Source organism: Ambystoma mexicanum, chromosome 4p (assembly GCF_040938575.1).
Source record: "Ambystoma mexicanum isolate Mex_15411 chromosome 4p, UKY_AmexF1_1, whole genome shotgun sequence".
Taxonomy (NCBI): Eukaryota; Metazoa; Chordata; class Amphibia; order Caudata; family Ambystomatidae; genus Ambystoma; species Ambystoma mexicanum.
Genome location: NC_090927.1, coordinates 174935526 through 174962991, shown reverse-complemented (window position 1 = coordinate 174962991; position 27466 = coordinate 174935526). Strand labels below are relative to the sequence as shown.

The following is a 27466-nucleotide window of genomic DNA, read 5'->3' as shown; positions in this document are numbered from 1 at the left end:
TTTCCAAAGGAGCTGTCCTTACTGGAGTCTTGCAGGGGGCTGACATTTCCTCAGGAGCTGTCCTTACATGAGTCTTACAGGGGACTGAAATTTCCTTAGGAGCTGTCCTTACTGGAGTGTTACAGAGGGCTGACATTTCCTTAGGAGCTGTCCTTACTGGAATCTTACAGAGGGCTGACATTTCCTTAGAAGCTGCTTTGCGGGAGTCTTACAGAGGGCTGACATTTCCTTAGGAGCTGTCCTAACTGGAGTCTTAGAGGGGGCTTGAGCATGAGCCGATCCCATTTGGATTTTCCCATGCATATAGTAATCTTTCACCACTCTGCTGATTCTTGAGGAGAGGTTGACAGCTCACATTGTCCTTCCATTGGGTAAAGACGTCTATCAAAAAAGAAATAATGTTCCTGGATGTAGTATATGTCTTGGTGTGGGAAGTGAAAATAGAATTTCCGCTCTTTATGGTCCTAGTTATGGACCCCTGCACTCAAAGGCCCAGAGGAATTGTCTATGGGTTTGTTGTTGCTTATCATTTCAACAAACAGCATTTGAGAAAGTGTTGAGCCAGCATCTCTGATTACTGTATACTGCTTTAAGGACGTGCTACCAATATAGAGTTGGTGATGGGGCTATAGTATTCTCTTTGTATGTATTTTACCTTTATTAATGAGGCACCACTTAGACTAACTGCGGTACACTTTCAGCCATAGCACATACAAGCACATAGAAGCCTTTTCTCTCCCTTTTACTTATTCTGGCCAGAATCAGCTTACATTACACTGGTGGCAGCCAGAGGAAATCTCTAAGTTGGCTGTAGCTTTAGCTTAGTCAGCTAAATAAAAGTCCTGCTCAGTGAATGGTGATCGCACTAGTCCAGCCATTGTGTAGTTGTTTAGTTATGAAACTGGACATGGATACCATGAAGTACAGCAAAGCAGCCATACTTTGTTTCTATGCCAGGAGAGGAGACTCCCCTTTTATAGATGGACCAGCATATATGAGATGCTAAAAAGCCTCAAAGCTTTTTGGGGAAGTGAGGATGGGTAAGGAGATCCTAGGGGAAGGTATTAAACCTAAGACCCAAAAAGTGATACTCAACCTAAAGGGGAAAGTAGAAGATGGTGTGGCAAGTGAGCAGGGCCTGGTATTGTGGCTTCCCATAGGTCCCAAGCTTCAGCTAGGATTTAGGCCTGTCTTGCCTAACAGCAGTTGAGCTATCCACTGGCTAGTTACTTCTAGAAGAAAGAAGGGTAACCCCTAAGAAACTGAGGCACAGAGGCAGTGTGACCATAGTGGTAGGTTGATCAGAGTTTAGGGCATTTGGAGATGCACATTGAGTTACCCTTAGAAAAGGGAGCATATCTGAGTATCATGGTGGCTGGGCTGAAGTCTAGGCAATATATTTTCAAGGATGTATTCCAACCTTATGAGATTTGTTCAAAGGATTGGACTTTGCTTTTTAGCTTCAAGGGTTGGATGAAGTATTGTGGGGAGAAGCCCTGATAACTTGCTTACCAAAGCAGGGCAGGGATGCCATAATTCTGCTTATTTATCAAGATAACCTTGTTTATTTAACTATAGGCAGACATTCTTAGGAAGTCTTGAAAGTCCCTTAAGCAAAACTTGAGCGTTTCCTGAGAGCACAAGAATGGTAACAAAACTTCCAAAGCTTTGCCCCATTTCTACTTGAAGTACCTGACTGTCTGGGTAAGTGGCAGCAATGTTGACACATTTCATAGTATGCACAATTGGTTTGGGTGAAAGTATAGACTTAAACATTGTGAAGCAGAGTTGCATCACCACCTTGCGGAAACAATAATCAGTTACCATAGGAAGCTTGCCAAATCTAGTCCAGAAGAAACCTCACACAAGTTCATCCAAACCTAGAGAGAGAAGACATATGACAAAGGCAAAAGGCAAATGTCTCAATTGTTCATTCAGGAGAGGTCCCCAACAATCTGACAGTAACTCACATTCACATCCAACCAGTGCCTTCACAGAAAAGAACATGATGGACCCCCTAACATTGGGATATCATCACTCGTAACACCCACATCATGTTTTTCTGTGTGGAGATGTATCTCATAGAAAAGTAGACCTGGATAGTCAAGACAAACCCAACCCAGCTGTAGTCTGTGTCGGGTTCCTAGAGGAAGACTTCCCACTAGCCCAAGGAATTCCTGTATTATTCTTCTCCTTCTTCTTCTTCTTCTTCTTCTTCTTCTTCTTCTTCTTCTTCTTCTTCTTCTTCTTCTTCTTCTTCTTCTTCTTCTTCTTCTTCTTCTTCTTCTTCTTCTTCTTCTTCTTCTTCTTCTTCTTCTCCTCCTTCTTCTTCTCCTTCTTCTTCTTCTTCTTCTTCTTCTTCTTCTTCTCCTTCTCCTTCTCCTTCTTCTTCTTCTTCTTCTTCTCCTCCTCCTCCTCCTTCTCCCCTCTCCGGGAATAAACAAAGCACTCTACAAGTCATATAGAGAAGTATGTGGCAAGGGAACCATATCACAAGGGAGCGATAGAAGGGAGCAGGGAGCAAGCATGGGATGGGTGGAAAATTTGACATGTGCACTGTTTAGTCTCAGTGGGACATGCTACAGGTTCTCCCATGAGTTACGAGTCCTTGAGAATATTATGGTAATTACAGAGTATGTATACAAGAATGGGCACGCAGGATGTCTACTGTGGAATGACCTTCCTGATTCAGAGATTGTAGTATTGGTCAGAAGAATTAGAGCTCAGCAAAACATCCAAGGAAGCTTCTCTTGAGGCTGTTAGCAAAGAAGATCTTCCTGTTGGAGAGCATGAAAGTTTCTTTAAACTGTTAGCTCCTCGTCAAGTGCCAAAGGTACACTGATTTGCCTTCTCCTGTGGGAGAAGGGTCAGTGGCCATTCAGTTGCTTATTATCAAAGAATATACAACAGTGATCTCAGGGTGCCTACTACTGTAATAACAGGATGGGAGATAGTCTTGGATATTGTCACTTCAGACCTGAAGGGACTGTCGGATCTGATTGAGTTTAACAGCTGGATGTCCAAGACAGGCTAAATTTTGATAGACACAGAAGGACTGTGTCATTCTAGCAGGTCTAAGTTAGCAGCCAGTTGAACTAAGTCAGGCAGAAGCTCTTGGCTTGTTCAGAGTGTACTGGGAGAAGGCACTTGTCAAGAGGCAGATGAATAAGTTGAATAGGAGGACCCTGCTACCTCCATAACCTTTGACATCTGTGGAATGAGGCACAGGAGACCAACCAAAGAGGCAGACAGATGCCCAGGCTTTTGCTTCAAAAGTAATCTTTAATGTATGTTCACAAGACAGCAGAAACAGCAGCAATGAGCTCCCAGAATCACTGGGTTTATATAGGCACATTTCACTGACCTCATATTTTCATGCAAATTAAGGATACATTCTCAATTGGCACTCTTAACTAACACATGAGCCCTCCCATCCTTCAATTGGCTAGCTTGTGTGTCAATCACCAAGCCCACATGAATTCACCTTGGCATGTACTAGTTGACGGACACCCAATCTGATAGCTTGTGTGAGATTCAGCCAACCCTCATTATACATCCTTAGATGTCTGCAAAGGAGCAGCTCCTTATCTGATTGCCAAGACCTGCCAAGCTCACTTGGCAGGCTATATCGGGCTTTTCCTGCCAAGAAATTCTAAATATACACTCCAGACATGCTTATCTACAATGAACTGACAATGAAATGCTGATGGACTGCTGCCAAAGAATTACTTATTTATCTTTCATGAATAAGGATTTTGCCATCATTTTGTTTTGGCATCCATCTTAGATTTGAACCTAGTCTGAATATTCAGCCACTCTACCAACTGGTGAGTTTGTTTTTAACTTTTAAGCATAACTTTTTTCCTATCCAGTTGTCAGACTACCTTTTTAGGTATTCATAATGTGTGTGTAATACCTGAGACATCCTCCACCGCCTAGGTCATTCTGACCCTAAAAATGATACTTCGACCTATATGTACCCTCTGACCTTGAAAAACACTATAAATCTGATTTTCGCAATATTGGAACAATTTATCAGCCTAACATGTTATCTGCATTCAGTTTGGGGTGGGGGAGGGGGGGTCTAGGGCCTGCTCTACAACATCATTCATTGTGTCTGTCACACCACTGCCTCCATAGCGCAGAAATGAGAGAAATGCATAATTCATGGTGTTAGCCCCTTCCCTGCCTAAATATTGCAAGTACGGGAGACGCTATTCATTAAGGCAACCCTACCAACCTTATCCTGAAACCATTGAAGAAGAGATTAATTTACAAACCCAAGAAGACATGAACATGATTTCATTGAAGAGAATGAGAGCAAATTACCTCACTGCCAGAATGACACATGTAGGCGAACAAGACAGAAAGCAGCTATGCACTCACCATGACCCTAGGTCAAACTCGCAGACACGAAGAATGTTACCTGCATTCCATATACACTAGAAACATAGTGTAACAATGTGTAGTCTGAAACCACCACTGGTGATACCCCCTACTCCCAGCTCGAGATGTATTGCTTAAACAATATAGAAAGGCTCTAGTAAACAAAGCTGCTTTGAAACCACACCAGAATCTGGCATGACATAATTTTACAGACTTGCACTTGCGAGGGTGTGGTGCCTCTACAATCTGGTTAATCGGTCTCATATCTTGTATAATTCTCCACAACCCTCCTTTAGATTTTTTGATCCGATACACTGCAGTGTTACACAACAATTCTGATGGCACCAGAATACCTTTTTTCATCAGTGCTGAAATAGTCTGAAATATACCTTCATTAGCCTCTCGAGACATGGAGTACTGTCTTGCTCGAGGTAAAATCGCTCCTGGCTTAAGCTTTATTTTAACCTCCCCTATTCTCTGCAATATGTCATAAGGGCCTGTGGTCCAAAGGATGCTGGGCACCTTCTCCAAATCTTCCTGGAAGTATGCTGGATGCTGCCACATTATCGCCATTTGCTGTGGGACTTCCCTCTTTTCGATTTTTATTCAGTATTTGATGCTCATAAAGAACACTACTTCATTGTCTGTTCTGTCTTCCCTTAACATATCATCATCAGTGATGTCATTCAGTTTTTACCCTTTCCCGAGAGCTATCACTATTCTCCATGGTCTACCCTCATTGTCTAGTCCTTCAAGTATTGCCATTTCCATTTGTACTATGGCTGCTTCTAATTCTATAGGGATTGGCTGTCCCCCGTCTTCGTCCATAGGTATTTGTGGTCCAAACAGGAACTCAACAGGTATCCTCACACTTTTTTCCCACTAAGCCAAGTAGCCATGACAGAAGAATGCTCACTCCATATAGAAAAACCTCTGGATCTACCGGAATGCCTCACAGAGCCACTTGCCCTGTGAACACTAGTATACATTCGCCCACATTTAAATAGTGTATTCCTGGAGTGGAGCACACTATTCCGTTATCAGTGAATGAAATTGTTACGTTTTTTCATCAAATCTCTTCCCAAAATGTTAACTAGTGTCTGTCGTGAATATAAAAAAGGAACAGACAAGTCACACTCTCCTATAGAGACTGGTATTTCATCAGTGAAAGAAACTCAATTTATAGCTCCAGGAATCCCTTGAGCATTCATGGCAATTCCCGACATTGGATATTTTCCCTCTCAAATACATGAATGAGTAGCCCCAGTGTCTCCTAGAAAAGAAAGATTTGCCTCCTATCGTCAAATCGACCCTTGGTTCCTCTTGGGGGTCTGGTGTCACAGATAGTACTGAACATATCAAGTCACCCTGTGAGTTGTCCTATTGTGGGTACAGGCTCACCCCAATCCCTGTGAAACGGTGTCCTCCTACCACAGTGACACCTCTTATTCTGGGTGTCAGCACTTCTTCTGTGTTTGCATACTGCTGTGTCTGCATGGGGACTTGTTCCGACTGCCCTATTGGTGGATTAATCTGTGCTCACTCTTGCTGCTGTGCTTGCTGCACTCGCAGCGCTTGTGTCTGATACGCTGTATGATTATGGGCATACCCTTGCCTAGTTTGTGTGCTATATGGTGGAGGATAAGCTGTCCCCACCTTGAGAATTGGCCATTTTGTACATTCCCTTGGCTCCCACATACTTGTGCAATGTGCCCTGTCATCCCACAAACCCAATATACTGGGGGTTGCTCGTCTAACAAGTCCCCCTTGGTTGAATCCTCCCTTGATGTTCTGATTCTCATTAGGTACATTCTGAAACCCACCTTGATTATTTTGGAATCCTCCTCTTCCTCTATAGCCCATACCCCTGCTCTGTGACACAAACCCATATCCACCTTGGTACATTGAGCGCTGATTATTTGCCTGCGATGTACTCATTGCTTCCTGTATTCCCAATCCTTCTATACTTGTTAATACTGGCCTTTGTATGGCATATTTTGACAATTTCTTCTGAACTAACTTGGCTTCCTCAATTTTTAAGCCTCATCTTTATTCCAATTTTTCTCTTGCAACAGCCGACAGTGATGCACTAGCGTCAGCTTTATCTCAGCCCACGGTTTTGCTTCCATTCCCACTTGTTTCTTAGTTTGTCTCTGCACTGTTTCAAACAATCCCTGACATAAAATGAGGTAAAATAATGCCACAATTGTTTCCCACCGCTCTTGAGTTTTAAGCTGCCATTTCTCTTGAATGTCCTGAATGTAAGCAATAGGGTCTTCATCTTCCTTCATCTTACGTGTCATAATTCACCCATATCTGATGTATCAGGGTACTGTACCCTGAGAGCCCCCCAAATATCTGATCTGCAATTATTAAACGGCGCTCCGTCATGTACTGTGTTTTGTGCTGTCACACTTGAATACCCTGCTCTCCTCCATATGTCGCAAAAACAAAGAGGTGATGGCTGGAAGGTTTAGAATTAATATTAACCACTGGCAACGCTCTGGGCAACCCTCCAGACCACCGTTCTTCGCCTGCCAAGCCATTACAGAAGGGAAAGACCATATGCAAATCAGGCTTGGCCCCACCCCAAAAGGGGCAGTCCAGCCCGAACTGCTAGGCCACATCCCTTCTGCACGAGACCACAAGCATCCCCAAACATGTTTCGCCCTTGTTGGGGCTCATCAGTGAGGAGTAGCTTGGGTCTCTAGGCCCAGCAGGCACGGGACCCACGTCTGGGCATACCCGTCCCACTCGGGGTGACATAGCAAAAACAAAGAGGTGATGGCTGGAAGGTTTAGAATTAATCTTAACCACTGGCAACGCTCTGGGCAACCCTCCAGACCACCGTTCTTCGCCTGCCAAGCCATTACAGAAGGGAAAGACCATATGCAAATCAGGCTTGGCCCCACCCCAAAAGGGGCAGTCCAGCCCGAACTGCTAGGCCACATCCCTTCTGCACGAGACCACAAGCATCCCCAAACATGTTTCGCCCTTGTTGGGGCTCATCAGTGAGGAGTAGCTTGGGACGGGTATGCCCAGACGTGGGTCCCGTGCCTGCTGGGCCTAGAGACCCAAGCTACTCCTCACTGATGAGCCCCAACAAGGGTGAAACATGTTTGGGGATGCTTGTGGTCTCGTGCAGAAGGGATGTGACCTAGCAGTTCGGACTGGACTGCCCCTTTTGGGGTGGGGCCAAACCTGATTTGCATACGGTCTTTCCCCTTCTGTAATGGCTTGGCAGGCGAAGAACGGTGGTCTGGAGGGTTGCCCAGAGCAATGCCAGTGGTTAGGATTCATTCTAAACCTTCCAGCCATCACCTCTTTGTTTTTGCTTTGTCACCCCGAGTGGGACGGGTATGCCCAGACGTGGGTCCCGTGCCTGCTGGGCCTAGAGACCCAAGCTACTCCTCACTGATGAGCCCCATCAAGGGTGAAACATGTTTGGGGATGCTTGTGGTCTCGTGCAGAAGGGATGTGACCTAGCAGTTCGGACTGGACTGCCCCTTTTGGGGTGGGGCCAAGCCTGATTTGCATACGGTCTTTCCCCTTCTGTAATGGCTTGGCAGGCGAAGAACGGTGGTCTGGAGGGTTGCCCAGAGCAATGCCAGTGGTTAGGATTCATTCTAAACCTTCCAGCCATCACCTCTTTGTTTTTGCTTTGTCACCCCGAGTGGGACGGGTATGCCCAGACGTGGGTCCCGTGCCTGCTGGGCCTAGAGACCCAAGCTACTCCTCACTGATGAGCCCCATCAAGGGTGAAACATGTTTGGGGATGCTTGTGGTCTCGTGCAGAAGGGATGTGACCTAGCAGTTCGGACTGGACTGCCCCTTTTGGGGTGGGGCCAAGCCTGATTTGCATACGGTCTTTCCCCTTCTGTAATGGCTTGGCAGGCGAAGAACGGTGGTCTGGAGGGATGCCCAGAGCAATGCCAGTGGTTAGGATTCATTCTAAACCTTCCAGCCATCACCTCTTTGTTTTTGCTTTGTCACCCCGAGTGGGACGGGTATGCCCAGACGTGGGTCCCGTGCCTGCTGGGCCTAGAGACCCAAGCTACTCCTCACTGATGAGCCCCAACAAGGGTGAAACATGTTTGGGGATGCTTGTGGTCTCGTGCAGAAGGGATGTGACCTAGCAGTTCGGACTGGACTGCCCCTTTTGGGGTGGGGCCAAGCCTGATTTGCATACGGTCTTTCCCCTTCTGTAATGGCTTGGCAGGCGAAGAACGGTGGTCTGGAGGGTTGCCCAGAGCAATGCCAGTGGTTAGGATTCATTCAAAACCTTCCAGCCATCACCTCTTTGTTTTTGCTCCTCCATATGTCGTCAGCTCTTTCCCAAAGAATAGCTACCAGGAGACCTTTTATGTCCCCTATGGGCAGCGTGTTTCCTCCCCTCCTGTCATTTTTTCTAGCTCGTATATCCATTTCCAAGTGCCCAAAGTCAAACTCAGGAACTTGCATCTTAAAATATCCTTGTCCATCTGCTTCCATGGAATAATCTGTGGTCTTGCTCCCCATTTTTCGAATAAGGGAAACTGTGTAAACCCCAAGCCACAATCGGCTGCCATCGTTAGCCTATTTATGGCAGGGATGATTCCCTGACCATCTCCTTGATGGTAGCAACCTTAACCTGCTCGCATATGGCAGTGATTCTCCCTTTTCACTATACGATCATCCTCGGGGATGCTCTGGATATGATATGGGATCTAACATCCTGTCCTTAGATTGTTCCAGATCTGACCATCTTACTTCTTTATCCATTTACAGACTTCCTTCAGGAGCGCACATGCTCCCCCCTCCTGTCTCAAGGACAGACTCTCTTTCCTCGTCTGACATTTATAGTCCCCAACTAGTCTGGCTATCATCCCCTTCAACCCTATCCAGGTTCAGTTTACTTAAAGACAATGCTCGATGTTCATTACTGACAAGGCTTTCCTCGTCTCTTTGTGATCGAGGCATTAGGCTCTATCATCGTTCCCTCGAGTTCCATTCTTTGTATTTCATCTCAACTGTTGCTATGCTTTATCGATCCTGTCTCCGATACTTTCCACATCAAATCGTTCCTCATCTAATGCGACTCTAGATGCCCCTGGTGTTACTTCCTTTATTGGAACAAACTCTTCTGTTCTATCCCCTCGTATTTCTTGCCTTGGCTCTACTGGCTCTCTACGAATCAGGCTGGTATCAAGACGCCGCGGTCTCCTTCTTCGTTCTAGTTCTTAATCTAGTTCTCTTCATTTTCTTGCATCTCTTCTAATTCTTTCTTCTTCTTTTCTTTGTTCTTCTTTCCTTACTCCTTCCCTTCTTTCCTCTTCTTCCCTTCATCTCTGTATTCTTTTATCCTTTAATTTCTGCAAGTCCTCCCCTATCTCTCCCTTTCTCTTAAATCCCTTTCGTCTACCGCTCTCTGTCTATTGTCATATTGTCTTTGTTCTTCTGCCAGCTCTTCTTTCCTTTCTTGCTCCTCTTGATACATCTGATCTCGTCGCTCTCTTAATTTCTCTTATCCTCCTCTGGACTATCATCACTGCTATAAGCGAGAGGTTTGTATATTGGATTACTATACCATGTCGCTGCTTTCAATTTCTTTAAAGTATACAACCCTATTTCTTCTGCACTAGCATCTTTTACTGCAGGCGAGGTAAGGGGAGCCGAGGGCTCAACACCTTCCTCCTTACACTGACTAAGCATCCACTCCTCACGTTGTGGATTATCCCTCTCTTCCTGGTACATTTTCCAAAGCTCTAAAATAGCTAATCGTTTCTCTAATTTCTTCCCGTGTATGCAGTGTGCAAGTGTGTGGTCATGTTTTGCAATACCGCTTTTGACAGTGATCCCCCTTATGGCCACGGTAGGAACATCTTATTTTCCGTGCCTTTCACCCATTCCGGACCCTACTGTTTGAGCTTGGGAATGTGCTTTGGCAGTGTCTTGCATAGGTGCATAAAAGGAGTGTCTCCCATGATGACAAGTCTCAATTGACTGTCAATACTTACCAGACTTATAAAATTATTTTTATGATTTTAATTAAATCACCACTTTTTCAATACCTTTAAAACAACAAATATGAGCATGCACCATGAATCACTTAATTAGCTGTCTCTCCCTTTGGATTGTTATCAACCTCTTCACTAGGTAGTCACTATAGTTCCTCAACTTTTTTCAATTACTTCACAACTTCTATAGCTCTTCGATATTTTTACTCAACAAAACAAACAGACAGACTAGTCGACTTTACACATTAATAAACACTGTGATCAAACTTATTTCTCTCTCACCTTTACTTATACCCTGTACAGGGTGTTAGACATCACTGTACGTAAACCTGTTTATGCATTCTATTTTTCACTCTACCCCGGTTGTGATGTGAGATGTCTCCTTCTAAAACTCTCTTGAATTTAGGACTCTAGCTGCTATTTCCTCTCTTTACACAATATTTCCTGTTACTCAAAAATGATCACAACCCATCTCCTTCATGTGCCATTCCCTTTAGTCTACTCACCATTCATTAATTAATTGACTCAAGGCTTCAGTATTGATGCCTCTCTCCAATCCAACCACTTTGCCTTCCGTCCGCAGTGCACTCATGGAAACTGGGCAGGGATTTCTTCAAAGATAGACCTGTGCACCATCTCGGTTCTTCTTGCAAGTTTATTTCTATTCGGCCGCTCTCCACAGGAAACCCAGCGATCTTCCGGCTAATGGCAGAGGATACTCGATCGCCCGAAACTCTGGAGCAGTTTGGATCTTGAACCATCCGCTATCACGTGAGCTTAGAGTCCTTTGGGTAACACCCATGCAGTGGATGGGATGCACTATAACTTAGACACCAAATAATCGAACCAACTCAGGAAGATGGCACAGTTTGCTGTTTTAATATCAATTGTCCAAAACAGGGAGTTACAAAGGACATCAACAGGCATTCGCTCAATCTCTCAGCGCACATCTCATAAAAACCCATTTATATACAAAAACGTTGTCATACGATACATCATACTACGTAGGAAATGAGGAAAAACCTATAAGGGATTGTGATAGGCTCAAGGTTGTGATTGGATATCTACTGTCAGGTGGACAACGTATGCCTACCTCTACTGCAAGTCATCCTCAACACTTATTAAGTACATGGTATCATTGGCTCTCAAACTATACTGCCCTTCATTACACGGCCCTCTACAATTGGTTGGCACGCTCGTGCCATGTCTGAAATATTCGGTTAATTTAGCAGCATGTGAGCTCAGACCCAGTTGACAGGAGGTGAAGTTGACTTTACCTCCCCACCCAATTATCCCAACGTCTCTCATCACCCATGCCTTCTGCCATGAAGATTGTCTTTGAACTTGGCCTTGCCAAGTATTCTTGTCTCTGGGAATATAAGGGATTGTGGGCATGCACTATTGTAGTTCTGGATCTCAATGCCCAACTCTATTTTCATCCTTGGCTCACGTGACAGGAGACCATGATTTGGACCAATTTGCAGCATTTAAATGTTTTAAATGAATACAACTTGGCATGCTTGGTGTTTTTTCTTCGCACCTTCACAAGGGATGATTGAGCTTCTCACAATTTACTGCTTTCAAGAATAGATAACCGGCCTTGGCGGCCTTCAGCTTTGGTACTAGGCCAGACAACCTTGCCACTCATGTCCACACTATCAGCTAATTCTAGCTGCGACACAGCTCTCAGCCTTTCCTCTTCATGGGTCCGGGCTTACTAAATTCATGACACCGATGTCCAGCTTCTATACAATGACTGCTCCGCCTGCAGTCTATTCACTACTTATAGCCAGCTTCTATGATCACTTAGTCTACTTGCGTTACTGCATCTGTACAATTATTGGTCTGCTTGCATTTTCTGCAATGTGTCACACACGTGCAATCTTTTCTTTGCATATGAAAGCTTACTCTATTCTTAACTTTGTAATCAGTTTCTTTAAGGTCCATACCTTTTCTTCAGCCAGTCATCCCAGCACGTCAAGTTAATCTTTCAGGACATCACTAGACCCTCTTTTGCTCTTTTTCATATTTCTTCAGGGAGTTCCTCCCTCAGAGTGTCATCTCTTTGGTAATACATTTGATAAGGCTTTCTTAGAGGGTATCATCTTTCGAATATTCTCTGGGGTATGGTTACAACTGTTGGTGTCAAGCATGGCACAATCTCAGACTTCCAAAATACAGGATCTGGGGGGGCGGGACTTCCTGCAGAGGCATTCAGCTGCTCCTCTACATAAGCATAAAGGAAAGTGTCATCTGCAACCTGAATTGGTTTTTGACACTGGTTGGGTAAATTTTGCAGTGTTGGCTGGCAACGTTTCTGTGTGTGAAACAAGAAGTAACTGTAGTGACCAGTGAAGGGCTGCAGTGTGGACTGGGAGTGCATCTGTGGATGAAAGTCTACTAGTGATACACGTGTGGGTATTAGAGGTTTACTGCTGGGCATGTTGGACAGAAGGAATAACATTTAATGTTGAAATTGCAGTATAATATTTTGAGGATTTGCAGGACTGGACTTATTCATTCATGCTGCAGCATGGACTTTTAATAGCTTAAAGCTGACGACTGGACTTGAGTTATTTTGCTTTATTGTGATGTTGTGTTGTGTGCATGACACTAGATAGGCTATGTGCTCATGTAGCTAGTTTAACCATATTGAGGATTTGCAGGTCGTTTCAAGGACTTGAATGTGATTCCAGATTTTAGGAAATATTTAAACATTTAAAAGAAAGCGGGCTCAACGCGCTCTAGTTTTTTTTAACTACACCATTATGTTTGTGGCACAGAACAGCCCGTTTGTGTCTCCTCCGCGCACTAAGCTGGACGATTAGCGTCGGACCGTGATAGCAGACTTATAGAAACGGGAGAGCTTTCATACTACGATACTTTTCTGACAAAAGGGGTTGTTCATGGTGGAATCCACACATTAAAGGTCCAAAGAATCATAGTTTCACGACCAACCAGGTTTTTGGGACCTAAAACACGTAGCTTAAAAGCCCCTGAATTTAAGACCTACACTACTCAAGGTCTTTTCTCAGACATTCCTAATTCAAATGTGTGGATACCAGATCAGAAGATCTACCAATGGGGGATTGGATTGATTTCCTTGAATAAACTGTTTTGCCCTGAAGATGGCCTTTACACTGAATTGATTGACAGCACTTGAGATGGTTCAGTACATACAATAGAGGCCGAAACATATGTCGACCAACTAGGAAATACTAACTTATTTTTTCCTTATCTCTTCTGCAACACCAAATAATGTTTTGCCAGGAATACATTGTTAATTATTCAGATACCCCATAAAAATATTCAAAAATAATTGTTGTATATAAGTGACCAATGTTCTGTCAATGTGGCAGTATACTCTAATGAATGGTTAGGGTATATGACTAAAGGTTCTTGTATGACCTGGGAATATGTTGAAAGTTATTATATGTTTTTTTAATGTTTTTTTAACAATTTGAAGTAAGCAAAATAAAATTGTATGACTTGCGAATAAGGTATTTTGTCTAAAGAGGTGTACATTCTACTACAGATTGAGTAGTTGTACGTTTTAGCTGCCTGATGTTCATGATGGGACTATAGAGAGGGATAGTTGATCTGTTTTTTCCTTATTGTACCTTAAAACCATCCCAGTTGCACAGATCTGACCCCCCGTCATCAAAAAATAGGGACTACCCAATTTTTCAGGCTATGGTGAGAGTGTCATGACTGCGGCTGCGTATGAATGTGCAGTCATGCCAGAGTGTCTTATATATTGTGCCTTATGGGCAGGTTAGTGTATTGGCCAAAGGAGTATTAGTGATTCTCTGTGGTGGGCAAGGTAGTTCTTGTGGTCAAAGGCATCGGTTTTAGTGGCCCCAGTGGTAAAAGCTGTCTCATGCTTGATGGGTGCTGACTGTTGTTATGCTGTGGCATAGAGTGCTCACAGTAGGTAGTTGGTAACATGACTGTAGGATTGGATTCTAGTTGCCATTTTGTGGAGGTTTGCCTCTGACAATATTTTGGTAATATATTTCATTATTTTTCGGTAGCACTGTGTGGTATCCCCATGCTTATGCTGTTGGTCCTTTGTACGTCCAACTGTTGAGCTGTGGCACTCAACATGTTTTACCGCCGTCTGGGCAGTTGTTTTGGTTTGTGCTGGTTGCATGTTTGTCTGGCCAACAAACATGCATTTTTGAGTATGTTATAGATTTGATGTCCTTGGGTGCACTGGTGGTGATGATGAGGTGCGCTATTTGCAATTCTGAGTTGTGTTTGTGTAAAGACTGGAGGGGGTGTCTGTACTCCTGCTCTCTATATGGTAGAGAAGAGGCACAGAGGACCCCAGCCAAGATTCTCTATTGTTGGTAGCAATGGACGAGCAATCAAGGCCTAGCTTCTCAGGAGGTGATGCAGGCTAGTTCCTAAGTACAGTGTAGTCCCCAAGCACCCACAAAGGAATGTCCACACACTGTATTAGTTAAAACACTGTATTAGTGTCCAATCTTTATATAATTAAGGTTCAAGGTTATATACACAATCACAATAGCTCACTTTGTGCTCAGTAAATCTACAATGGCAAATATATACAGTTCCAAGTGGTACCACAATTATTATCAGATCTCATTAAAGTGCCTCAACTATACTCTGGTCAAATGTCACAAAAATCAATTAATAAAGGTATCCAACAATAGATATAGGAGGGAAAGCAGTTGGTTAGAATAATTGGCAGAATACTGGCCCCTACCGTTAGACACAGTTCTGTGTGGAGATCCCCCCAACTGGGCAACCTGTAAAATAAAGAGATTCTACAAGCCCAGTCCATATATTGTTCAATGAGTCTTGTTCCCTGCTAAAATGTTCATACCACCCCCAATGTACCTGGAATAGCAGAGTTCGACGACGTGTCATTGACGGATCCTTCTTGAGCGGCTCCCTTTAAAGCAGGAGCCACGGATCGTCGATATCCCTTGAGGAACGTGAAGTCGGCATCGAGGTGGCAGCTTCGGTCAAAGCGGTGCTCCTCGATGATGGAGCGAAGACATCCTGCAAGGAAGAGGCGTGCGGGGCACCTCGATGCCGATAGTTCAGGACCGCAAAGAGTTTGTGAAGAACTGTGGCCCAGAAAGGGCGTTGAGTCGTCCGGCGCCTCTACGGTCTTTGGGTGGCGGGGACCCACCAGCAGATGTTCCTCAGTGCGTCGACTACCTGGCCTTCTCCGGCGGGACAAGACGGGCAGCGGTGCGGACGAGCACGTCCGTGAATCAAAATTCTTAAGCAAAGGAGCGTTGTGGCTCCGGTCGTCGATGGCATGGCGTCAAGCGGTCCCCACTTCTGGACAACCCGGTTTCGACGGGCCTCCAGTGGTTATAGCAAACCTGCAAACCCTGGTCGCCGACGTTGGTCGGAATGTACGGTGCTTATCTTCATTCTCCTTAGTGGTCCCCGTTTCCGGTCGGCAGCCTGTCAAGGTTCTGACTTCCAGGGAGCTTTGGCGAAGGTTAGCAGTGCTCGATGATCCCTCAGAGCACGGGAAGAGGGCACTTAACCAGGTCCTCTCTTGGATCAGTCTCGATGGTTCTGCGGCTTTTGGATTTCGGCAAAGGGAGACAGCAGTCAACCTTCTTCTTCAGGCTCGGTTGTCGAGATCAAGTGTCAGTTTGAACTTCAGCTTCTGAACGATTTCGAGCAGTGAGAGGCCCCCAGATATACTAGTTGGTCTCCTATTCATTCTGCTGGGTCACCCTCAGGCAACCAATCACTCAGAAGGGCATTCAGCAGTCAGTCAGCCAATCGGGAATACAATGCATTCAGGCCATTCTCCTCCCTCTCAGAAACTCACAACAAGGAAAGTGTATTGAGACAAGTACCCAGCCATTCAACACTACACACTGCATTCATACCAGTTTCGGGCAGGGCTGTCTCAGTCATTGTGTCAAACACCAGATACCAGACATCCACAACAAGAAGTGCATATTGGTCATACACTCCATTCACACAGGTCCCACCCACAGGGTGTACCCACAACATACAGTCACTGGGAAGGCTCCAGCCAGTCTGGCCTGGACTTTACAACAACACCATATATGGAACTTCCACCCAACAGCCAGTCAGGGGGAAGGGACAGAGTCAGGGCTTCCCAGGACTTTGGGAAAACAAGGTAACAGGCAATAGAAAGCAAGAGGCCACAGGGGCTATCTTGTTTCTTATCAGGAATCAACTGATTCCAATGGCAGGGCCTGGGTATCCCAAAATGGAGGATACTCAGAGCACCTGTCAATTTCAGCATGGAGCTGCCACCAGCCCATACCCTGCTCTGTGGGCCACACACAGGTGCCCAAAAACATCCAATAGGGGCACAGGGTTGTACCCCCACCAATGGATGCCATAAGGGTATCCCATGGGTCTGTACACCAAACCAAAAACAGGAAGAGCTGCACCATCCGGCGTCCCACATGGACTCCTGAGCAGAAGACAATTCAGAACACAAATGAAAATGGACTACAGGACAAGGACAGGGAGGCCCTGCCCCTCCATTGCATTTCCAGCATCACAGTTTGCCATGCTGAGTTGTGGCTTGTGTTTTGGTCTGTGCTTGGTGTGTTTGGAGTCATCCAATGTGTGTTCTGAGATCTTGGCTAAAGAGTGATGACCATGCTCAGGGTTGGATTCTGGAGGAATGTTAGGTACGTCCTAGTTGAGTGGCTTACCTGTATGTCAGTGCCCGTGCTGGGCAGTTCCACTTAGGTATGGCAGCCCTATAACTGCTCAGTGGCAGTGAGGGGTAAAAGGTGGTCTGTTGTTTCAGGAGGCATGGTGTGTTGTCTTGGTTGCCCTTGGTGGGCAGGTTCATGCTTGGGGGTGGCAGCCTCAAAAATCACGGGTAGCAGCCATGAATAGAAGGTGCTTGGTATTTTGCATTTAGTAGTAGGTGAATGTGGTTTTGTTGGCCCAGGTATGCCACCGGATGGTTAGGTATGCCCTGTTGGTCAGTTTCTTCTCTGTGTTTGGTCAGTTGATATTGATATTGATAGTTTTTTTTGTATTGTGCCTATACACAATGTGTTTCAAAGCAGTTCAAGGAATGGAGGGAACATGGGAAAATTATACAGTGAACATTCTTACAGTCCTTGATACATGCAGAATGCTAAAAACAAAAATCAACTATCATAATCGGCCTGGCGACATTTCAGGTAGTGCAAGTGCTAAGACAATGATGAGGAGGGGAGGGAGGGAGGAAGAGTGAAACCAACATGCGGCTACATTACTATGCCAGACAGCAATTGAGGTAGTGCCGGAAGAATAACGAGAGGAGTGGGGTGGGGTGACAGGGGTGAATTGGAGTGAGGGAGACAGAGAAGAAGCGGCTATTTTACTAGATCTGACGACAATTCACTTGTGAGGTTGGTTCAGTTGGAGAGTATGTGTGCAGGTTAGGTGTTTTGTGTTTGAAGGAGAGGAGGTGTGTTATGTTGCTGTATTTTGGTTGTGAAGAGAAGGGAAGGAAGTGTTACGACTGGACTTGATTGTTTATGACTGAACCTGAGTGTGTGCAGAGTTTGAATGATGTCAGGGACTGAGTGATGTCATGTGTAGAATGTTGGGTGAGGTGGAATGTTGTTTAGTGTGAGTGTTCCACCCTAGGCATTTGGAAACCATGTAGCCTGGGTGGTGGGAGCCAGCGGGCTCCTCCCTGCTCCTGCACATGTGCTGTCATCTCACGTACTTAATTATGTACCTGAATGAAGTAATGAGCGCTGCCTTAACTAAGCGGCCTGAAGAACTCTCTCTATCTCGATCTTAAAGGTATCTTTACACCTTTGAAACGTTGATAGATTCTCGTGATGGTGGCATTACACATATTCTGAGAACGAAGACATGAACAAAAGCAAATTCGTATTATTATCGTATTGTTTTTGTCAAGCAATTCTCCATAAGTTAGCATGTACAACATCATGACAAACATTTAGGAACTCTAGTCTGGAGCAGCAGGTGGAAAGACCCACAGCATTCTTAAGCTCCCTTTGAAGCGCATTGGGGAAATAATACTTACACTGGGAAAAGTGTGCAACATTTCAGAGAATACTTGTTATTATGGTGCTACAGCTACCATCCTCATCTAATGCTGCACCCGCGTTAGCACAGGCAGCTGCGTGCAAATCCATACCGGAAGTAGCACTGATGGCCTGATGTGTAGCGCGAGCCAGGAGTAGTGGTGCAACGCCACTGATGGGAGCGCCGTGCCCTTGAGCAAGAAATCATCCGGAGTCCAGTCCATGCATCTAATTCTCATTGCGTGTGCATTCAGTTTGCTAAGCTTTCTGAACTTCTCATGGTACATTCCCTGAGAAACAGGAGCGGTTTGCTAGTGTTTCAAATGGTCTCCAGTTCTCGAGTGGCCGTTCTATGTAATTTTAATGAAAGAATTACAGAGAGGGACGTTTTACCGAAAATCATAACACCGAACAAAATCCCTGCATTTCTTTTTTTTCTATTGAGGGGAGGTCCCCCTATCCCCCTGTTCCACTATGATTTTAAGCCCATCCCAGACCCCTCCCCACCCGTGTTAATCCCTTACCACACCCCACATATAAAAACCGAAATAATTCGGTGTTTTTCATTATTATTGTTTCAGTAAAACATCTCTCTTTGTAAATGATTTCGTCAAAATCACTGGATACCGAGTTGCCCTGTCTTTTCTCCTGCTGTTCATGTCCCGGAATGATGTGGGCAGCTCTGAGAGACCAATAGCGGAGACCTGAGCCTGCAGTGAGCGGGCATAGCCTAAGGACACATGCAGACTGTTGCTGATGCCACCACTGCTCTCTGCACACTCTATTGCAATACCGCTGGCTCTCATTGGCTGGCCTTTATGGGCCGTCTATGATTAAAAACTAAAACCACAATGTGGCATTCTGATATCCCATTGAGGTGATCCAGGCATTCTGGATGTGAAACTAGGATTGATTTGAAGAATGGCTGTGCAGTGAATAATGGGCTCAAACCTCAACATCAAGATCCATCAATATGCTGACGGCACCAAACTCTGCCTTAAATGAGAAACCAGGAATGACTTAAACAACGGAAACACTGGCTCTCCCTCATCCAGGCCTGGAGGTCTAACGCTTATCTGACCTTGGACCCCACCAACACTGAACCCATCCTCCTTGGGAAAAACTTGAAAGTGTTTGTGAAGGAACTCAGATTCAACATTAAAGGAGATGTCTCCTCCATATTCAGGTTGGTCAGAAATCTGGGTGCATAACAGGTGAAGATTGGTTGTATGTAATTTTCTTGTTTCCCAATTCCTGGTTTCTTGCTTGGCCACGTCATACCTTTTGTTGTAGGGTATGAATCCAGGAGTGGTAGAAACCCTGGAGCCATCCAACACTTGGCTGTAGAATCAAGCCCTAAAACAACACATCAGATTTTGAAACCACAGTCCACACCTAGTCCTCTCCCATTTGGTTGGTACCAATGCCAGGCTCACAAGCAATCCAAACCTGGTCCCTCTGAATGCCATCCACCAGACTGCAGTCCATCTCACACACATATATAAAGGGAAATGACCACATTGCCCCCACTCTCAAGTACTTGCACAGCCTATTTCTCAAGGTCTACATCATCATCAAGACATCTTGCATCAGTTAGATGTCAATGATAACCAATGCACCACCCTACTGTACCAGGCTGTAGAACCTACCATTCCCACAGGCCAAAGTTATGGATTTGACAGCAAACTGTTTATTTTTCTCTCTTTCTGTCCATTTCCATGACGGTCATATCAGAGTTTACACGCATTGCCACGAAGACTCCGGGAAATGCCATATAGTGAATATTGTATGATACAATCACAGTTTTAGGCTCAAAGTCTCACACTCTCAGAATAAATAGCATGGAATAAAAGATGGGTGCATGAATTACTTTCTGACCACAGGTTTCTTTTTTATTGAGTTCATTAAGACCGGGCCACTTTGGCAGATCTGAGACAGAGGAGGGTGGGATATGTGAGTGATAGGCGAGTGAGGAGAGTGGGAAATGCAAGAACACTGCATTATACTTTTTAGTGTGATGTGGAAAATGGTACCTTTGATACTGAACGCCCTAGACGTGCACTGAGTGGAGTGGGATTTAGAGGGGGCGCTGTGGCTGACCACCCACCACTAAACTCGCAAACTTGGAGGAGAGATTGGCTGGCTGGGATCTGGCTGTGGGATTTTGAGGGTGAATCGGGTGGAAGCATGGGTTGGTGAAACTGCATACTACGAGGTGGAATTTTTTGCTAACAACTGATTGTGGGTAGCAGAAGTATCTTGTGAGTACATGCTGAGGGGAATAAAGGGGAGGGAGAGGGTGGACATAGATGTTTGTTTTAATGTTGTGTTGAAAAGCTGTGTTTGGTGCTGCTGTATAACACGTTAAATAAAAAAAACAAATGCAAGATTGTTTTTTTACTTAGTTGATGCATGCAGTTTGAAGGTGCCAGTGTACTGTGTGGTTCTGTTAATCTTGGTGGTCTGTGTCGTGGGCGTAGAGGCATTTGTATCCAGACGATCGCGTCATGTACCCAGAGTAAGTGTTAAGAGAGCTGGCTGTAGAGGTGTAGAGGCCTGTTGTTTGATGTCTGCAGAGAGGGATTTGAAGTTTCTGTGGGTGAGTGGTAAAGTTGGTTTGCCTACTGTGCATACGGGAGTGCAAATTAGAGTAAGTAAGTGGTGTGTAAATTGTAAGTGCTGTGACAAACAATTCATACGACGTGCAAACCAATACACTTTGATGATAACTAGGAAAATGTAGTGGAGCTTCTAATGAACTTCTAAATAACTTCTAATAAACTAGGGACAACAATTCATACTATGGGACAGCAATTAAACAATTGCAGACAATACACACAGGGGGAATACTTGCAGCTATGGATGCCTCTCTCACTGTGTGTCTTCCCTAAAATCTTTTGTTCTTCCATTTTATGGTGGGAAGGAGTCAGGTGAGTCTTTGCCAAAACGTGCTTTTGTCTTGATGTTTGAATCACCACTTGTCAACAGCAATTTTTGCTTGCAAAATTTCCCACTGGCAACTAATAACGCACATTAATTTGTGACATGAATTAATTAGCTTGTGACCTTGAAATGGTCCTTATGGGTGTAATCAGATCAATGTGTAAATGTGTATTTCTCCTTTGGTTTGGCACAGGGGGTATACAAGTTATTGTAAACCCTCAGAGAGATCCCTTTCCCATAGAATAGATCAGCTAAGTCAAGTACATTCCCATGAGTGGGTTCTTATAAGATTGTCCAGTGCCTTCAAATGCCTACAAGATTGTTAACGGGAACATATGCAAACAGTCTAACCTACAGGCTGTATGCATTATTTGTATTCAGTTTTGAACACCTTGGGGCTACACATATGGTGGTTTGGATGCCTCTGTAGGTCCATTGGGCGCATTTGGTTCTTGCTTGACAGAGAAATATACATACATGAAATGATGTTCATCAGAAAGACAGAGGTCTGTAATTAGTGAACGGATTACAACACATGTTCACTCAAGCACGTGTCAATGCATAATACGTTTCCTTCATCCTCTCTGCAGTACGTTCCTGCCCAGCATTGTGCCGCTGATAAACCGCTTCTATTTTTGGCTCCTGTTCACCACCAGAATTGAGCGAGTGGACCTCAGCTACAAGATTTTCAACTATGACTGTCGTTTCAAGCAACATGTGCAGGACTGGTCCATCCCAATGTGAGATGATGTTTTATTGCCCTCAACTTATGATTGAAAAATATACATTTACGCATTCCCTGTATGAACTGCTCCTTAATACATTTTTCAAAAGAATTTGTTTTATTGAAAAGAAAGTCACATACTTGCATGCATTTAAAGACAACACACATTTGCCCGGCACTGTCCATCTGATTAATGGAAGGAATTTCCTGGCGGCCTTCTTGAGTGTTGGATTTGTCACATAAGGTTCATATATTTCTACACTGTTTGAGAATGTGGGTGACTGGTACTTTGGTAGCTGCATTCATAGTTAATTTGCAAGGAATAATGAATCATATGAATTACATAAATTAAAAAAATACTTGCCAGACATCCACTGAGACCGTCCAAATGCATCCCAAAAAGCTACTGCAGTACACCATTTTGGGAGAACGAGATGACATTGGAGCCTGAATCTATTGTAGCACGCGCCTGTTCATTGCCCTGCTCTAGTCCTGCCTCCCCCGCTGTCTGCTTCCCTGGAGACACCAAGCTGTTTTACAATAGACCTGTGGGCAATGTGTCATTGCAGCACAAAATGCATTTGCTCAAAACAGGGGGATGGTACACAATGGCTGTCAATATTTAATACCCAGGCACAAATACCACTATGTGCTGGTTTGCAGCCACTGCACAATGATGGCAGGACAAGGACCAATGCCAAGTAGGCAGTTGATGCCATGGGCTTAAACGAGGAGGTTTGGCGGATAGCCCAAAATCTCATTTTATCCCTGGAAATTTCCAATTATGACTCGACTTGAAATTGGCCAGCAACTGACGTAATTAGGCAGAAGCAATCAACCTACGCTCTTTGTTTGATAGCAGAGAGGGCTGTTTGTTTTGTTTCGCCTACTTGCACTCGGACAATGATTTATATGCTTAAAGTTGTGACTGAATGCTGTACTTCACTGTGGAATACGTATGAACGGTGGTTAAACTGAAAAAAAAACATGGATGTTTTATGCCAGACGCAAATCAATAAAGATTGTGATGAAGCAAGGAGTTCAGGCCATGGGTGGAGTCCTTGACAGCACATTGACTGCACTGCACATGAGCAGATGGTAGCCTTCACCTTCACCTTGGAGCAGCAGTTAGGAGTCAATGATACGAGCTTAGCCCAGCACAGACACCATGCACATGTGAGGAATAGCATGCACTGCACGAGATACAGCACTACACCTGCAAAACCCCAGCATGCTAAAGGCACTTTCACCATAGGTCTAATACACAACCGCAGCTTCTAAAAAATATTTGTTGACAGTTGTGAATTCTACATTACACTGAGGCCTGGTATAGCGGTTAGGTTGTTCTTTGTGGTCTTAAGGTGTAAGAGGATTCAATTCAACACTACAGCTAAGTCAATGCCTAGTCTGGGATACTGAATGAAAACCCTTATTGATATATCTTTATGTCCAGTTCATGAGTTCTGGATGACTACCCCTATATAACACCCCTCTCTTAGAATCCCCCTGACCCCACTGAGCCAAGAAGTAGTTCTGTTTTGCAAGTTTAAAAGGTTTGGTTGAGAAATAAGACAAAATATAGATACCACGCTTTTATAATAAATTAATAATAGATATCGCCCTTATAAATATAATGTTAATCAACAATGGGTAATCTGACACTAGCACACTTCTTTATAATCAATGAGGAGTTAGTAAAGGATGGATCAAGTAGCAAAAATACTTTTATGATTTCAAGGGAAAAGCAATGAGGAATAAATGCAGTACAGAAATACTTGAGATGATTTTAGCAAAAGATAATATAATCACTTTTTCATTGGCAATTCACCCCCCTCCCCTATGCAATGTAAGACATGGAAGTAGATGGAAAGAGGAGCACACAGTTCTCAGGAATGCAATCAAATACAATACGAAATTCAGTTCCCCCCCAGCAAGCTTAGACCACAGATAGAAGTTTGAAACACAGGCCCAAAATGCTTTTAAAGGTGATGGCAATGAAGTGAGAAATATGCTGAAAATGGTTTTAATTCCCTTTAGGAGGTTCAGGGTGAGTGAGAGATACTTGGGATGAGTTCAGGCTCACTTTAGCAATGATTCAGGGATGGTTCTTAAGAGGCAAACGAATTTTAGCAGTTCAGGCAAAAGCAGCTATCTTTTTACAAGTAAAGAAATCGGGCCAAATCGCAAATCGCGGTAAAATTCGCGAGTGCGTGAATCGTGATTACGGCAAAAGTATAAGGAGTAAAGTTTCTAGGCTCGTTGGAAAGCTGAGATTCTAAGCTTTCAGAGGAAAGTTAAACCAAGTTCGTAGCCCAAACGGTTCCAGAGATATGAACGATTTCGTAAAGGTCGTTTTTCGGATTTAAAGTAAACTCAAAATGACAGGTGACAGCTTTGCAGCTGCAGAATTGACAAGTGACAGTGATGAAGCTTTACAAAATGACAAGTGACAACTTCTAGGAGGCAGTTCTGGTTAGATTAAAATAGTTTGGACTAGATTATTTTAAACTAAGAGCTTATTTCTGTCACAATCTTCTAGGTACTCACAATATATTTTTTGAAGGACTGGACCTCGTCACGGATCTGATCAATCAGGCTAGCAGCACTTCACAGCGATCTGGTCTCTGGTTCTGCGGTTCTGCACGGTCTGGTGTGGTCTGGTCTGGCATTGGTCTGGTCTGTCCAGATACAGCGGTCTCTGCACGGCTCCTGGATCTCTGCACTGGTCCTGGCAAAAGTTCTTGGCAAGGGATTCAAGCAGCTCGCCTGGCTGTGAGTAGCTTGCAATGATTTGAGGCCTGCTGCAGAGAACTCAGCTTGTGGTTTTAGGCCTCTGATTTAGGTTCTAAAGTATAAGTTCTAGGTTCTGGAGTATGTAGCTGGAGTCAGTCTGGAACTGGTATCTTCTGGATGTTGTGTGGTCCGGCAAAACGCTCCGCAGCAACTGGATTTGACTGTCCCTACCTGTCCCAGCAGTCTCTTTTTATGTGTTTTGAAAATGGGTGTGTGCCTGGGCCTAGCTAAGCCTTCCCCTCTCTACTTGTCATTGGCCCAATTCTCCCTTCTCCCATGATTGGGGGAAGGAAATGTGAGTCAGAGTGATGCTGTAGGTTTTATGGGTCAGAGGATCCTCCCCTGGTCAGTTTGCCCACAAATCTATATTTGATTCAAATACATCCTTCCCAGATATACAATTTGTTGAAATTACATGTGCACATTATATATTCCTTATGGTCCATGCTTGTCCGCCTCTGATCTTCCTGGGGGCTTGCATTCAGAAATGGCAACATTTTGCGCTTTTTAACTGGTTTTGCAATATCGGACATTTACCCAAAATTACACACATGTGCGCAAGGAGTATGGACATTAATTGATGAAGTGTCAGATTTTTAACATGCAGACATTTGGAGTGACAACCTCTTTTCTGCTCGTAACCCCCCAGATCATACCACCGGGTCCTAAAACCTCTTAAAATGTGGGCAGAAAAATCACAAGAATTATGGTATCATTTAGATAATTTTGACAAGTCCGCACCATGAGTTATACATCTTTCTTAAAATCATATTCTGGCCAACAGGGGTGTGTCTTCCCAGGTCACATGGTGGAGAAACCAGTTTATCCACTTTCTTTAAGATCAGCCTGTCCTCAGAGGGGACTGCCCCTCCCCGTTTCTCCCAAGAGGAAGCCACTTTTACGACGCCCCCAATATAACATCTGCCTGAGTCAAGGAAGGGCTTTGTTCAAAAGGAAGCCATTTACGACCCCCCAATAAACCATCTGCCTGGGCCCTTTGTTTAGTTTCTTGCAGTCCCCAGCTGCTCCACCCCTAATCTAATCAGAGAGGTGACAACTCCTTTTGGCAAGGGGAAGAGTGGCTGAGCAGGTTTTAACTCCTGTGGGGGTAGATGTCAGGCAGAATTGGAATCTCTTTAAGCCAGTTTTTAGCTACATGTCATTTTTTGTTCCCCAGTTTAAGTCAATACAATTTTTACATATGCAGCTAGAATGCTGATTCTAAGTTCAAAACTATGACATTTTAACAGTTACAAACTATGTGACACTCAAAAGTAGGTCACTCAGTTAATTTAAACATTTCGATTTTGGTGGTTTTAATCCAGTTTCAGTTAGGCTGCTGACATGCATAGCTCAGCCAGTTTTGTTATGAACATTGTTTTGGGCTCTTCATCTTCCCAGATTTTGTATGCACACATACTTCATTCTGCCAGATGTCCGCTGGTGTTCAGTGAGATTTTTGGATGTATTGCTATGTTTGAAAATAGGCATTTTGAGCTGGCATTCAGAGAAACCAAAGGTAATTTTAAAGTGTTTTTGAGCTAACAGGCGCTGCTGTTTTACCTTTGGCACCCATTCCACTCATGGCACCCTGGCCCATCATGCTCGCACTGGTGGGTGGCAAGTCAGGCAACCACCCCGGTGTGCGCACAAACTGTGTGGTTCTCCTGGATTCTGGCGTACCTGTGGGCTTTTTGGCCATCTTGGATTCTCTAAGCCCACAGCACCAAACGCTGCAGCATGATAGCTCAAACGTGGGTCAGGACACCCAACAAGGCCCCCCCACGCGACTGCACTTTGAATTTGAGTCGATGGGGAGTTGGGTGCACAGAAGGTTTTGACCCACGCACTGGTATGTCCGCATAATCTTCTTCCAATTCTGAAAATGGCACAGTTCAGCATCTTTTCCTCCATCCGGTACTGATCGATCGGTTCTCCTCACCGGTCCTGATGGGAATATTGGGCGGTACCCCGGGCCCCTTGGGTCTCTGCTCCCGTTCTCCGGATCGTCCTCCTTGGCCAGTCTCCAGGTTTTCTTTCTCCTTGAACGACAAAGGAAAAGCGGCAATACCTATTCATGGACATTTCTCCCCCACCATTGATATAGTGGGGTGGCATATATATTTCAGAACTCAACAGATATGAACATGCACATTTTTTTAAATTAAGCGACAGGAATACATAAACTTGAGAAACACAGGATTTGATAGGCTATATGTAGGATATTTTAGGGTTGGAATTGAATTACTCTGGAGCGGTACCCTCTGGGATTGCAGCGGACTCCTCCAGTTGCTGCAAAGTGTGCCTTGGATGGCAACACTTCAACTGGTTTATGTGGACCCACTTGTCTTCCCCCTCTGCCAAACCGCCTTTGGGGATGCGGATCTTGTAGGCCACAGGGGAGATCTTGTCTATAATTTCAAACGATCCCTTCCATGTAGGCAAGAATTTTCGCTGTTTGGCCTGGTTCCTTTGGAAATTGTATAGATAGGCCCGATCACCCACCTTATATTCCTTCCTGGAAGTTTTCAGGTCATAGTGGGTCTTCATACTCTCGGCTGATCTTTCTAGATTCCGCTGGGCAT

General features: G+C 44.5%; 1 protein-coding gene across 1 annotated transcript in view; it reads left to right on the top strand.

The window, feature by feature from the left end:
* LOC138453111 (L-gulonolactone oxidase-like) overlaps positions 1 to 27466 on the top strand; it is a 703062-nt gene that overhangs the window by 647179 nt on the left and 28417 nt on the right. The window contains exon 9 of the mRNA XM_069605641.1: positions 21955 to 22104. Within this exon, the coding sequence (XP_069461742.1) occupies positions 21955 to 22104 (150 nt within the window). The remainder of the gene's footprint in view (positions 1 to 21954; positions 22105 to 27466) is intronic.